This window comes from Orycteropus afer, unplaced genomic scaffold (assembly GCF_000298275.1).
Source record: "Orycteropus afer afer isolate SDZICR_OR568_19922 unplaced genomic scaffold, OryAfe1.0 scaffold00262, whole genome shotgun sequence".
Taxonomy (NCBI): Eukaryota; Metazoa; Chordata; class Mammalia; order Tubulidentata; family Orycteropodidae; genus Orycteropus; species Orycteropus afer.
Window position 1 is genome coordinate 2843709 of NW_006921849.1, and position 15704 is coordinate 2859412.

At 45.7% G+C, this 15704-nt stretch overlaps 1 protein-coding gene across 1 annotated transcript in view; it reads right to left on the reverse strand.

Annotated features, from left to right (window-relative positions):
- Positions 1-993: 993 nt before the first annotated feature.
- CD38 (CD38 molecule) overlaps positions 994-15704 on the reverse strand; it is a 97971-nt gene continuing 83260 nt past the window's right edge. Inside the window, exons 5-9 of the mRNA XM_007950083.1 lie at positions 10523-10608; positions 6980-7053; positions 3708-3800; positions 1306-1392; positions 994-1012 (exon numbers count right to left, since the gene is read on the reverse strand). Coding sequence (XP_007948274.1) covers positions 994-1012; positions 1306-1392; positions 3708-3800; positions 6980-7053; positions 10523-10608 — 359 coding nt within the window. The remainder of the gene's footprint in view (positions 1013-1305; positions 1393-3707; positions 3801-6979; positions 7054-10522; positions 10609-15704) is intronic.

A 15704-nucleotide genomic window follows, 5' to 3' on the forward strand; every position in this document is an offset into this window, starting at 1 on the left:
CCAAAAAAAAACCACTGCTGTCCAGTTGATTCCAACTCATAGCGGCCCTCATTGGGTTTTTGAGGTGGTAAATCTCTACAGAAGTAGATTGCCTAGTGCTTCTGTGGAGTGGCTAGTGGAGTTGAACCACCAACCTTCTCGTTAGTGGTCAAATGTCTTAGGCACTGTGCTACAAGAGCTCCTTATATATAATACAGTATTTGCCAATTCAAGATTTGTTCACCTGTATACCTTGTTGTTGTTGTTGTTGTTGTTGTGTGCCGTCGAGTCGGCCCCGACTCATAGCGACCCCTCCTTGGGTTTCCGTGGCAGTATCACTATGGAAGTAGGGTTGCCCAACCTTCCTTCCGAGGAGTGGCTGGTGGGTTTGAACCGCCAGCCGTCTGGTTAGCAGGCAAGTGTCTTAGCCACTATGCTACCAGAGCTCCCCCTGTATACCTTAGTGGCCCTAATTACAAGGGTCTTGGTTCTGAAAACAGAGTTATAGGTGCCTTAAAAAAAAAAAAAAGTCTCTAATTTAAATGTTTTTCTCAAATAAACATATTACCTGTAAAATTTTTAAAAGATGTTAAGTTTTGCAATAATAATAATAATAAATAAAGCTTAGTAGACTCTTACATAGCATTTTACCAAGATCCAACTAAAGAAGCTTGAAACACCAAGGTAATGCCAAGTTAGGAGGTTTTGACAACCAGGTTTGAGGAAGTGCTTGGCAAAATGCGTTTTTGCTCCTATCATGCTTTGCAGAAGAGACCATTCACTGGAGATGGATATCATGCTTGGTAAAGTGGAGGGTCACAAAAAAAGGGGAAGACCCTCAAAGGGACGGATTGACACAGTGGCTACGATAATGGGCTCAGGTATAGCAAGGATTGTGAGGTTGGTGCAGGACTGGGCAGTGTTTTGTTCTGTTATGCACAGGGTCACTATGAGTCGGCTATGACTTGATGGCACCTAACCACAACAACATGATGCTTTGCAAGCCTGTAAGCTTCACATAGGAGTCCTCACACTGGAAACCAGGCAATACCCCCTCAACAGCTGGGTCAGCTTCAGGATTGTACCCAGGCAGCCAGCAGGGAAGGGAGGAGAAGATGGGGGAAGGGCGACCAGGGGAGGCCCACAAGGATGGAAAGACCTTTTGGCCTAGTCTGAGGGTGAGTGGCAAAGACCTGAGCTCACCAGGAGGTCATTGGAGATCACAAGGCCCCAGACGGATTTGTTCAGCTCTCCTTGCTCAGAGGAAAGGGAAAATGTGTGTCCACAGCAAAACACTCATTTCTTCTTCAAGAAGAAATCACTTACCTGTAGTCATCCTGGCAGGTAAACATAATATTCTTTTTGCTCAGAATGGATCTCAGGTCACTTATGGAAGAACCCGAGCATGAGTCTCTGGGAAAGAAAGAAGAAAGTATGAAATAACAAGATCTCACAAACATCCCAAGTCTCTTCTATGTAGAACGTCATGACCCAGGCCCTGGGGGAAAGAGACGCAGAGGGCCATGTCTACGAGCTCACAGCCTGGCTGTGGACTCTGCCCTCAGCTCATGGCGACCTCATGCACGCAGGATGGACCTTTGAGATTCAGGGGGTTTTCACTGGCTGATTTTCGGATTAGATCACCAGGCCTTTCTTCCCAGTCTGTCTTAGTCTGGAAGCTCCGCTGAAATCTGTTCAGCATCATAGTGAGACAGGCAGGGAATTGAGCTGGCTGGTCAGACAGGCCCCTGACTCAATGCCCTTGAAATTTAAACCTACCACCACATAATTCTGGGTGCTGGCATCAGAGAACCGATTACACTTGGTAAGCCAAGTGCTTCGGCGAGATAAAGAGGTCACAAATTAAAAGACGTGACTTTCTGGGAGCTCTGGTGGCATAGAGTCTAAGGCATCTGACTGCTAACCAGAGGCTGGCGGTTCAAACCCACCAGCCACTCCTCGGAAGGAAGATTGGGCGATCTACTTCTGTAGAGATACCACCTTGGAAACCCAAGGAGGGGTCACTATGAGTGGAGATCGACTCCACGGCAAAGAGTTTGTTTTTTGTAAGCGTGACCAGTTATAAAATGCTGATAACCCCCTGGGTTGGTTTTTTAAGTGTTTCATTTATTAGCGCCCACCAGGTGCATCGCATGGGCAGTAAAGGTCAACATGACCAACAAAATGACTTCCATCAGAGGCAGGCAAGAACAAGAATCTCTCACTGAGGCTCTGACTGTGATCCAGAGACATCACACATGCGTAACTTGAACCTCAGAACCCCACCCAATTCATGAATAAAGATGATGCCTCTTTCCTGCCAAAAGCCCCTTATTAACCTTGTTGTTGTTGTTGTTGTTGTTATGTGCCACTGAGTTAGACCCGACTCATAGTGATCCCTCCTTGGGTTTCCAAGTCAGTATCACTATGGAAGTAGACTGCCCAACCTTCTTTCCAAGGAGTGGCTGGTGGGTTTGAACCGTGCCAGCCTCCTAGTTAGCAGTCAAGTGCCTTAGGCACTATGCTACCAGAGCTCCCTTATTCACCTTAGGAATCCTTTTGTTTGGGTAGAGACCAGAGGCTAAGTTTGTGAAAGCCCCTCTCCAACTCTCCCTCATGAGCCCCTCCCCTCTTCTCTCGAATAAACGTTGATTCACGTGGACATTTTGGCTCTCCTGTGCAATTCTTTGTCAGTAGAAGGCAAGGGCCCTGCCCAGGGTCTCAGGGACCCCGGAAACAATGACAGTACAAGCCCCCACTGTGTTTGAGGTACATTTTCCAGGAATCACCTCAGAGTCTCCCATAGGCAAGGCGAGAATTCTACCTCTGAACCGCCATTGCGTGCAGATTCCTAAATATGAAGAGGCCATGGAGATTGGGTAAATATAGAGTAAAACCAGCTGCCATTGAGTTGATTGCAGCTCATGGGCCCCATGTGTGTGCAGTAGACCTTGGCTCCATAGGGTTTCCAATGGTTGTGGTCTTTTAGAAGCAGAGCAGTAGGCCTTTTTCCAAGACATCCATGGGTGGATTCAAACCACCAACCTTTCAGTCAGTAGCTAAACACTTAACAACGGTGAAGGAGCTCTAAAAAACTCTAGGTGCATGGCGTAAGGAGAAGCTTCTGCCAAAGCTGCAGGCTGGGCTCCCTTTTTGCTGTGTACTGCTAACCTGAGCTGACCTTCAAAAGTCAGCTAGCCACACACTTCAGGAGGTCTGCGGACTCTCCTCCTCCCCTTTCCTCCCACTGATGCTCCCAGGAAGGATATCCACCAAGGCTGGCCCCTGAGATACGCATAGATTAACAGGACTTTGACTCAAACTTTATGATTAGCAAAACAATGTGCATGCCATCTTGGAATTGCCTGGTGTCTGTATGAAGCAAGATTTTATAAATTGCAACCAGTCAGAATGTTTTACTTGTAAATTCCTGGATATTCTGTACTTAAACTCTGTGAAAAATTCCTCTGGTGGGAGGGCCTTGTGAATCCCCATGAAGTGCTGTCTGCTCCAGACTGTAAGCCTTCAGTAAAACTCTCGGCTTAATATTAAGAGACCTCAGTTTGCTCTTTGACACAACTTGGCCTCAAGGGGTTCCTTCATTGTGGAGCAAGGTCCCTTTAATTTCCCAAGTCTGTTCTCAGTGTGTTCCTGTGACTGTGGATTCATTCCTCCACAGATCATAAGACAACCCTGAGGGTGTATGGGCGCGAAGCAGTGAAATATACCTGGAAACTCCTCCGATGTCATGCATCACCCAGGCCTGCAGTGAATGAACTCTTGCTGGATGTAAATTAAGGATTTCCACACTTCCAAAAACGCTAAGATAGAAGAGACAAAGAACACCGTCAACCCCAAGCTAAAGCATCCGTGCAGCCCGAGCAGCTGTCAGAATGCAGCAGTTAGGAGGCCAGTATAAGAACCAGGCTTTGAACTGACCCAGGATTTGCATGAGAAACGGCTTTCTTTGCTCATTCAGTGTGACCCTTGGTGGAGGCCAACAGGAAGAAAAGATTCTTCATATAGACATTGACACTGAGTCATTAAATACTTGTCATTTAAAGTATGGTCAGTGGACCAGCATACTAACAGTTGCTGGTTAAATCAGCTGCCATGGAGTGGACGCCAGCACATAGTGTCCCCATGCGTGTCAGAGTAGAATTGTGATCCACAGGGTTTGCAATGGCTGATTTTACGGAAGTAGATCACCAGGCCTTCCTTCCGAGGGACCTCTGGCAGACTTGAATGAGCTGCCAAGTGTGCTAGCTGTTTGCACCCCCAGGGACTCCAGGAGTGAGTGAGAACTGCAGGATCTCAGCCCCATCACCACCTGCGGAATCAGCATCTGCACTTGAACAGTCCCCGAGATTCACCTGCTCAGTAAAGTGTAAGCAGCACTAGCCCTTTAAAGGACCTCCGACCTCCTCCATGTCCAACCCAAGTGCCAACCTCAAACCTTTCCCTGTGAGTCTCCGAGAGCTACTACTTCTCTGATAGTTGGAAATGCATAGGTCACTAATTTCAGAATCTAAAATTCTGGAATATTAACTGTTTTACCCAAAAGCCCTCAAGATTGGGCAGCAGAAGACAGAAAGGCAACCACTTCTTTTTGGAATTAAATACTAAACCAGAGGACAGGAAAATTCATTTTGAGTCCTGTCGTGGTTAAGTTTGTGTGTCAACTTGGCTGGGCCTGGTTACGTGGCTGGGCAGCTGGTGGTAGTTATTCCCTGTGATGAGACTAACAATCAACTCCATGGTGGGATCTACCACAAATGGCTAAGTAGCTGCCTTTGGGATGTGGTCTGCTTCCTGTATATAAGGAGAAACTTTGAGAATGGTCTCTAGCCTATGGCATGCTTGGACCCTGCATGTAGCTGTGTCGTTGTTCAGGAGCCTGCCATGCTCTGCCGACCTTGGGACTTACAATGGACTTGAATGAATGGCCTGCCATTTGGTTTGGTAACATCGCGACTGTACCATTTTATTTGTTTACTTGGGCTTGTTACCCTCAGCAGCCAGTAGCTGTCTGAGTGAAAAAACACCTCTAGCTTCAGTGGGCCGGGAGTAACAGGCAGAGCTGAAGCCCAAGGTCGAGGGGCTTTCACACAGCCCCCGGAGGCTAGCACTTTGAAATTGGACTTAAAGCCTCCAAATTGTAAGAGAATAAACTCCTGTTTGTTAAGGCCACCCCATTTGTCGTATATTCTTGTCAGAGTGGCACTAGGGAACAAGTCCCTAGGTCGCATAAACAGTCAGGCACTACTAACCAAAAGGTTGGTGGTTCAAACCCACCCAGAAATGCCTCACAAGACGGGCCTGGCGATTTGCTTTCAAAAGGTCACAGTCTTGGAAACCCTATGGAGTTCTCCTCTGTGCTCATGGGGACCTGGGTTGGAACTGGCTGGATAGCAACTAACAACAGCAACAGAGCACCCAAGGCAAACGTGTATCTGCTCCCTTGCCCAAACCAGCCTTCACCAGGGAATGACTGGAGAGTCACCAGGGAGTGGAAAGGTAACCAAGGTGGGAAAACGCTAAGTGTAGAAGGAGGTCAGAAAAGGATGGCTTTGGTGTGGTGGGACTCGGGGGAGGATTCGCCGAGATGATGATAGCCAACACTCATCAAGAACTTTCTCTGTTGTCAGCACAGTGCATGGCATTGTTCACACAGTATCTCGGCAAACCTTTACATACCACCACCTTGTCAAGCACATACCTCAAGGGCTCACGGGATTAGGTGGCACAACCCCAAGACCAAACCAGTTGCCATCGAGTCGATTCCAACCGATGGTGACCCCTCTGTGTCACAGAGCAGAGCTGTGCTCCATGGATGTTCCAAAGCCGTGATGCCATGGAAGCAGATCACCAGGCCTTCCTTATGAGGTGCCTCAGGCTGAGTCCGAACCACAACCTTTGGGTTAACAGTCAAGTGCTTAACCGTTTGTATCACCCATGAACTCCTAAAGTCACATGTTATTCAAAAAAAACCCAAAAAAACAAAAAAACCTCACTGCCATCTAGTTCATTCCAACTCATAGCAACCCCCATTGGGTTTCCAAGGCCATAAATCTTAACGGAAGCAGAGCACGCCATCTTTCTTCTGCCGAGAGGCTGGTGGGTCTGAAGCACTGTCCTTCTGGTTGGCAGCCAAATGGTTAACCATTACACCACCAGAGCTCCTTGTTGTTTGCCACTAGGTGCCCTCAGATTGATTTTCAACTCACAGTGACTTCATGCGACAGAGCAGAACTACGCTGTAGGATTTTCTAGGCAGGAATCCCCACCAGTTCAGGTCACCAGTTCTCTCTCCCTCAGAGCCGTGGGCGGCCTCCAACACCAACCTTTGGGTTAGTAGCTGGGTGCTGAACCATTGTGCAACTGGGGCTCCTACAAGGCCATGTAGGTGACAAATAATGGCTTTCAAAGTCCCTGCTGCTAACTACAATAGATTGCTGGTAGCGTCAGTGATGAAATCATTGGAAATTGAAAAAAAAAATTTTTTTTTTAAAGAGATCATTGGAGGACAAGAAAGAGTCCAGCACAGCCCCTGATGTGCTCAATCACAGGCTTCAAACACTTCATAAAGGAGAGAGAAATCCAGCCAGACCATCAAGGATGGTGAGGAGTCAGACAGGCAGAGGGAAGGGGACACGTGCATCATATGGTGGGTGGAGGTGGAGTACAGTGTGAATAAAACCAGGGCCTGGGCAGGTGGAGTGTACTGTGAGAGGAAGCTGAGGCAATTCCACCAGGCCTCGAAAAGCCAAGGGCACAGGCTGGACACAGTGCAATGACCTGGGGACCATTCGAGGATCTGGGGTGAAGGAGGAACCAGGCAGAGAAAGACACGTGCCCCGTAGAATACAGAGATGGTACCTTTTTTCAGCCCAGATCTTCAGGACAGAACTGAAATTTGAAGAGCTTATTCTTCTAGGGATGAAATATTCAACAGGCGGCTGTGGCAACCCTTGCAAATAGGATGCAAAGAAACGAATACCTGTTTTGGTCAAAGGCTTTACTGATGGACCCGTTGAGCATCACATGGACCACACCACAGGCAGCTTCTGCAAACTTAAAAAAAAAAAAAAGAAGCCCACCATTCCTCAGCATGCAAACTTAATCACCACGCCCGACCAGTTCCCTCTACAACAGCTCTCAGCATTCATTGCCTGCAGAGGGAATATCCCGGAGGTATTGGCACAGGAATCCCAGCTCTGCATATGTTTCATTCCAAGCCATTGGAAAGATGATGCTTCCCATCAGATTCCCTGTAGCCATTGTCCCAAGCTGCAAGTGGCTTGAACAATGAGGTTCAAAGTCATTGTTCAAGGAGTTGTCATGGTCGGCGGTTCAGATGTCAGAAGCCCAGGTGAGTGGGAGGAACGCAGCTGGAAGAGAGGGAAGAGCTTACTTGGGTGGTGCCCTGTAAACACTGCATTTCATTTAGTGGGTACAGGGTGGCTGATTCAGAGGGAAGGGAGAAAGCAACATCATGAAAGGGGAAACTGAGGAGAGAGCAGGTAACACTGAGGCCCAGACAGACACAAAGAGAAAGGGAAATGGATGAATGAATGAATGAATGAATGTTACTGGGCAAGGGGTTTCATTTGTCTGGCAGCAAACATCCAGCTGGAATATTTGCTGGGCACTAACTAGGCACTGGGGAAAACAAAGTCTTGAAGTGGCACAAACAGGTTGTGCTTGATGACTATCCTAAAGGTCATGTGTTCAAACCTTCCCAATAGGGCTGCCAAAGAAAGGTCTGGCAAGTTGCTTGTGTAAAGATGACAGCCACAAAAACCCTATAGAACAGTTCTACTCGGTAACACCTGGGGTCACCATGAGTCAAAGTCAACTTGTTGACAATAGGTTTGGTTTTGTTTTGGGGGGGAGGAAAAAATGAAAATGACAAAGTGATTCCATATGTTTCCTCCAGAAGGACTTCCCAGACCCAAGATTAATTTAGGTCCCCTTCCCTGAGCTCTGACAGCATCTTCTCACCACTCAACTACAGCACGCTGTACCAACCAGCTTAATGTGGGTTTAGCCACAGACACAGAGAACCTGGCCTTCGTGGTGCCTGGTGCCTGCCAGCTGGGGCATGGCACTGTGTGGGAAGCAGGGAAAGGAAGAGTGAGCAGGAAGTCCAATCCACCATGACGGTGATGAGGAAAGAACCAGAAAACATATAACGGAGGGTCTCACAAGCCACATCTCAAAGGAGCTCACCAGGCAAAGGCAGCTGCCAGTGGAAAGCTGCCAGTTTGCGAGAACAATGATGTCTTTGGGGAACTGTCAGAGGATGCTGAAGCTGGATAGATAAGTGAGTTGATGGAGAAGCGTAACTCCCTGCCAAGGAGCCTGGACTTAATTCTCAGGCTTTCCCTTGGAAAGTGGGACACAGTGAGTTGTGAACATCCAGTGCTGTCCTGGCTTTCCACTGAGGAGTGATAAACAGAGGGCAGAGATCCAGCTGCTACTATAATCACAAGTTCTGACTCCATGGGGCTTACAGGGCTCTAAGCATGGAGCCTGAGATGCTTAACTCTTGGAAGAGCCCAAAGGATGCCTTCAATTGAAAATGGGAAGGTGAAGTGGGGATTCAAACCACCAGGCAGCATCTAAAAACAAAACAAAACAAAAAACTAAACTCACTGCCATTGAGTCGACTCAACTCATAGCAATGCCTCCTTGAGCTTCTGAGGTGGTGTCTCTACAGAAGTAGATTGCCCAATCTTCCTTCTGAGGAGTGGCTGGGGGGTTTGAACAGGAGTCAAATGCCTTAGGCACTATGCCACCAGAGCTCCTGTTTTCCTAAGATAAAAGGGTCTTGTCTGCCTGAGCATTTGACAAAGATAGTGCAGGTCCCTAAGTGCATCATAAGGGCACAGAGGCTTCCATCACCTTCACCGTTGTACTCCTAGAAAAAACGTAAAAAAAAAAAACACCAAACTCACTGCCATCAAGTCAATTTCCGACTCATAGAGAACCTCTTTGGGTTTCCTAGGCAGTCTCTCTATGGAAGTAGATCGCCCATCTTCCTTCTGCGGAGTGGCTGGTAGGTTTGAACCACCAAACTTCTGGTTAGCAGTCAAATACCTTAGGCACTACACAACCAGAGCTTCTTTACAAGGTCAAAGTGAGCACTTAAAAAAAGTTGGTTGCTGTTGAATCAATTCTGAATTATAATGCCTTCATGTGTTTCAGAATAGAACTGTGCTGCATAGGTTTTCAAGGAGGTAGATCACCAGGCCTTTCTTCCAAGGCAACTCTGGGTGGATTCAAACCACCAACCTTTCAATTAGTAGCTGAGCTCTTAACCATTCGAACCACCCAGGGACTCTTATAAATGTGACTCAATTTTACAAGTTTTTGACAACAGGAGTGTCCTAAAACTATCATAAATGATAAAATAAATAGAAACTTTTCCTGTAAAGAACAAACAAACAGAAAACCTGTATTGTTGTTGTTGTTGTTATTGTTATTGTTAGGTGCTGTTGACTCAATTCTGACTCACAGCCACCCTATGCACGACAGAACAAAACATTGCCTGGTCCTGCACTATCTTTACAGTCATTGCTATGTTTGAACCCATTGTTGCAGCCTTTGTGTCAATCCATCTCACTGAGGGTCTTCCTCATTTTGACTGACCCTCAACCAAGTATAGTGTCCTTCTCCAGGGACTACCCTTCCTGACAACTTTTCCAAAGTATGTGAGATGAAGTCTCACTTTTAAGGAACATTCCGACTCTACTTCTTCCAAGACAGATTTGTTCATTCCTGGTAGTCCATGGTATATTCAATATTCTTCACCAACACCATCATTTGAAGGCATTAATTCTTCTTCAGTCTTTCTTATTCATCATCCAGCTTTCACATGCCTAAGAGCTTACTGAAAACACCATGGCTTGGATCAGGTATATCTTAGTCTTCAAAGTGACATCTTTGCTTTTTAATACTTTAAAGAGATCTTGTGCAGAAGATTTGCCCAGTGCAATGCATCATTTGATTTCTCAATTTGTGGATCCAAGTAAAATGAAATCCTTGACAACCATGTACATTTAGTAGATTGCTTTTTCACCTGCACCTTCATTTTGTCATCCATGAAATTAGTGTGATAATCAAGGTTCCTGTGAGGATGAAATGTGTCAATCCATGTGCAGAGCTGAATACTATGCTGGGTACCTAGTCCATGTTCATAGGTTTAAATTCTTAAGACTTTCCCAGGCACCTATGATTGGCTGATTACTCCTGGGTGAGAGGGTTAAACCAGGCCTGCAGCTTCTGGCGGCCTACATCAAAGAGTTCCTAAGAGCAGAAGCTCTTCAACTGGTGTCCATGGACCCTTCATGAACACAGTGAAATTATATGTGAAATCTTCTGGTATGTACTATGAATATTTTCCTCAGTAAAGGATCCTAAACTTTCATTCCTAAAAGGATCTGTGACCCCAAAACAGTGAAGACCCCACCACTGGACTGGAGGACCTCGTAAGCTCTTTGGTCTCCAACATTCTAGAAGTTTACTGCTTGGCACTTACCTTCTTGGAAACTGTATTCCAGAATACAGAAACAGGGTTGCTTCTGCAGTCTGTCTTCCAGTTCGGGCAAGATTGATAGTTCATTTCTAAAAGACATAGTTTATAGAAAACAATTAAAGTGGACATGAAAGGTTATAAATACGCTTCATTTTCCCCTGGCTATTCAGTGGCAGGGGAACCATTTTTCAATGGTATCACTGCCAAGATGAAGGAAGGAGAATGGACACTTCTTGGCCCAATTTTACTAAGTGGCCCTGAATCTCTTCCAAGTCCTCTCCTTACCCTTCAAACCCCAGACAGGAACATAGTCACCAGTTTGAGTCATCATTCTGGGAAGTCACACTGACAGTTCAACAAGCAGACACAAGCCCCCAACATTATCCCTGAGTCTCGGGAGAATTAGAGGTGAAACTTGATCCTCAGGCACCCTTCTCTTACCATTTCTCTGCCTCCTGCCAACTTTCTCTTCTGTCTCTTCCCTGTCTCTGTGTCTCTCTCTCAATACTTTCTTCCCCCTCCTACTTCAGCTCCACACTTTTAGCTTCAGAGGGTATCAGAGTCTTTCTCCACCCATCCCGTCGCGATAGCCTAAGACATCAGTGAGGTACAACAGAGTACGGATGTGTGGTTTCTGAGTTCCTTCTCCCAAGATTGTTTGCCAGAATGCACTATCATTTATTGAGTGTTAGATCCTGAGGGTAGGAAGGTAAATAAGAGAGGGGTCCTGCCTTCATTGAACTTGTAATCTTGTGGGGAAGACAACATGCAGTCAAATAAGTCACAATACTTTGTGACAGCAGTTTAAGGTTCAGAGGAGAGAAAGATTAACTTGGGGAGATGGGGGGAAGCAGCGTCGTCAGGAAAGTCTTCCTAGAGGTGGTGATGTTAAACTTGATTTTGAAGGATGAATGGAAGTCTTCAGACAGATGTGAGATAGGAGGGCACTCCACACAGAGAGAAAATGTGCAAAGGTGCAGAGCTGTGAGAAGTTCGATGGTTTGGATTGGTACAGCCAGATTATTCGGGTGAGGAAGAAAATGATGGCAGATGTCATATGGAAGACAGAGTTGCTCATGTCAAAGAACCTGGAGCTTATCCTAGAAGCAAAAGAGCCATTAAAGGTTGTAGGTGAGAATTAGATGCAGTTACATATTCATTTTAGGAAGAACACAGTGGGGGCTAGATGGAGGCTGACTTAAAGGAGTGAGAGGTGACTATGATAGTCCAGATGTGGTAGTTAAAATTGTGTGTCAACTTTGCTAGGCCTGGTTGAGTGGCTGGGCAGCTTGTGATGGTTATTCCCCATGATGAGACTGGTAATCAACTCCATGGTGGGATGTACCACAAGCAGCTGAGTAGCTGCTTTAGGGATGTGTTCTACTTCCTGTATATAAGCAGCAGCTTTGGGAATGGTCTCTAGTATATGGCATGCTTGAACTCTGCATGTAGTTGTTCAGCAGCCTGCCATGCTCTGCCGACCTTGGGACTTTCAATGGACTTGAATCAATGGCCTGCTGTGTGGTTTGGTAACATCGGGACTGTGCCTTTTCACTTGCTAGCCTTGGGCTTGTCAGCCTCAGCAGCCAGCAGCTGTCTGAGTGAAGAAATGCCTTCAGCTTCAGTGGGCTGGGAGCAGGAGGCAAAGCTGAAGTCCAAGGTTGAGGGGCTTTCACCCAGCCCCTAGAGCTGGCACTTTGAATTTGGACTTAAAGCTTCCAAACTGTAAGAGAATAAACTCCTGTTTGTTCAAGCATCCCATTTGTGATATATTCCTGTCAGAGCAGCACTAGGAAACCAGAACAGGAGATAAGAAAGGAGAGCATACAGTGCACTGGACAGGGGAGGTAGGGGTAGAAAAGAGAGGATGAATCACCAGGTAAGTAGACTGGGATGTGATTCCTTGGCTATAGAGGGGCTAGAGAGAGGATAGCATTTGGGAATGTCTTAACTCAACTTTGTATCACCAGGCAGGTAGGGCAGGTATAGGAATAAGGGCTTGGGATCCTTTCCCGTGCCACAGAAATCAGACATTGTGGCAGTTTCCTGTTTCCTTTGTGGAGAACAATGATGGCACAGTGGTAGAACTCTGGTCTTCCATGCATAAGACCATGCATTCAATTCCCGGTCAGTGCATCTCACGTGCAGCCACCACCTGTCCATCTGTGGAGGCTCACATGTTGCTATGATTTTGAACAGGTTTCAGTGGCAATTCCAGACTAAGACAGTCTAGCAATAAAAGGTCTGACAATCTATTGTTGAGAAAGTTGGTCCGTGAAAGCTTTGTGGATCACAGTGGTCTGATGTACAACCAACCATGGGGGTGAAGGAGGACTGCCGAGCTTCATTCCATTGTGTATGGGCTGCCATGAGCTGGGGGCCAACTTGACAGCATCTAACAACCACAACGTGTAGAGCTGGTGCTAGAAAAACACCCTCCAGTCTACTTCCACCTCTAGACCACAGACGTGAGCATGAGTGTTGAGTGGCACCAGTGATGGCAAGGATCAGAACTCTTCCTGGGATGATAAAGTAATTCTGGGATTTTCATTGCCAATAAATGCCTTCAAATAAAAATCACACAAGTAAAAACAGAAACATTTTCACGTTTTTTCTTGCTGTGAGTTGTCATCAAGTGAATTCTGACTCGTGGACACCCCATGTGTGCAGAGTAGAAGCGTGCTCCATAGAGTTTTCAAGGCTATGACCTGTCAGAAGCAGATCACCAGGCCAGTCTTACAAGGCCCCTTTGGGTGGGTTTGAACCACCAAACTTTCAGCTAGTAGTTAAGTATCTAACCATTTGCACCATCCGGGGATTCTTTTCATGTATTATTGTTGTTATTTTGTTATTTGCCATCAAGTCGGCCCTGACTCCTAGCGACCCCTCCTTGGGTTTCCAAGGCAGTTATCACTATGGAACTAGGATTTCCCAACCTTCCTTCCGAGGAGTGGCTGGTGGGTTTGAACCGCCAGCCTCCTGGTTAGCAGTCAAGTGCCTTAGGCACTATGCTACCAGAGCTCCTTTTTTCATGTATAGATGTAACTAATTCCTATGAAGTCAAAAGATAAATTTGAATCACTTCTCTAGAGAGGCAAATATGCTAATGATGAAATGAACATACATTTCATATGGTGCTTTACTATTTATAGGTTTTTTCAAACAGAGATGATAGATGATAGACAGACAGATAGATGGATGGATACATAGATGGATAGATGAGAGAGAGAGAGAGAGAGAGAGAGAGCTGCTGTCAAGTTGTCATGGCAACCTTGTATATAACAGAACAACTTTTCCTGGTCCTGCATCATCTTCATGATCACTCCACGTTCAAGTCCATTGCTGTGGCAATTGTGCCAACCCATCTCACCAAGGGTCTTCCTAGCCTCAGTGGCCCTCTACTTCACCAAGTACGATGTCTTCCTCCAGCATTTAGTCCTTCCTGATGACATGTCCAAAGCAAGCAAGCTGGTCAGTGTTCTATTGTTGTTAGTAGGGTTTTCAGTATTGTGAAGTCCGCCACCAGGCCTTTCTTCTTAGTTTTAATCTGGAAGCTCCACTGACACTTGTCCACCACAGGTGATGCTGCTGGCATTGAAATACTGGTGACGTACTTTTCAGCATCACAGTAACATGGAAACCATCACAACACAACAAACTGACAGCTGGTGGTCTCCACAGGATAAACCTCTTTTATCATCGCAATCACATGGGGAGAGAAGTCTCCTAGTTTGGAACCTCCCCTCTCCCCACTGAGAGGTTTCCCTCTTGCTGCCTGCCATTATGCAAATATGTCATTAAATAATTTTTTCTCTAAATTTGGTTTATTTCACTGTTGTTGTTGAGAAGACACACGGCAGAATCACACACCAGTTTGGCTGTTTCTACAATTCAATGACATTGATGACATTCTCTGAGTTGGGCAACCATCCTCACCCTCCTTTCTGAGTTGCTCCTGCCCATTCACATAAACTCACTGTCCTCTAAGGTTCCTATCTAATCTTTCTAGTTGCTGGTGTCAATTTGATCACATACAGATAGTTCTGAAGTGAGTATAATTCTCAAGGCAGACATTTTTTACTAGGGAAGCTGAACTATAGTTTGGTTTTAAGATGACTTCAGGGGATTTTTTTGGTTTAAGGGTTAAAGATTATCTCATGGCAATAATTTCAGGGGTTCATTGACCTTTCATGATTCCAGAAAGTCGAAAGTCCAGAATAGAATGTGAGATTCTCTTCTGCATTTCCCCTCTTTTGATCAGTGTTCTTTTGTGGAATCTTTGATCCAAACATTCAGCAACAGTCTCCTGGTCTCATGGCAAATGAGGCAGTTGTTCCCAGACACAATCAAGCATACATCCCATCCTCTCTTCCTATTCACGACTCTCCTTTGTCTTCTCTTACTTCAGGCAAATGGAGACCGATCATTGTGCCTTAGATAAATTCTTGTAAACTTTTAAGGTCCCAGGCACTATGCAACAAACGAGGAGGTAGAACAGAAGCACTAAATATGTTATAGGCCAATTAACTGGGATCTCCCATGAAACCATGACCCTAAACCTTCAAACCAAGGAACCAAATCCCATGAGGTGCTTGGTTGTACATCAGCAGCCTCAGCAGCAGTTCTTTCATTGTTGTTGTAAATATACCTATTACACAACTTTTGCCACTTAACTTTTTACATGCATACAACTTATTGACAGCAATGATCATAATTGGGTGTGCAACCTTACCCATAATCAATGCAATTTTTCATCGCTGTTAACCCCCCTTTTTCCTCTCCTTCCTGCTCCTGGTAACTATTAACATACTTTGGTCCCTATCCATTTGCCTTTTCTTTTTATATAAGTGAAGTCATCCTATATTTGTCCTTTTATGACTGGCTTAGTTCACTCAGCAGAATGTCTTCAAGCTCCATCCACACTGTAGCATGTATCAAGATTTCATTTCTTCTATTGGCTGAGTGGTATCCCATTGTACCACATTTTGTTATCCATTCATCTGTTGATGAGCATTTAGGTTGTTTCCACCTTTTGGTCACTGTTAATAGTGCTGCAAGGAACATTGGCATACAAGTCTCTTTTTAAGTTTTTGCTTTCAAGTCCTTTGGAATATATACCTAGTAGTGGAATTGTTGGGCCATATGGTAGTAGCATAGTGGCTAAGACACTTGCCTGCTAACCAGA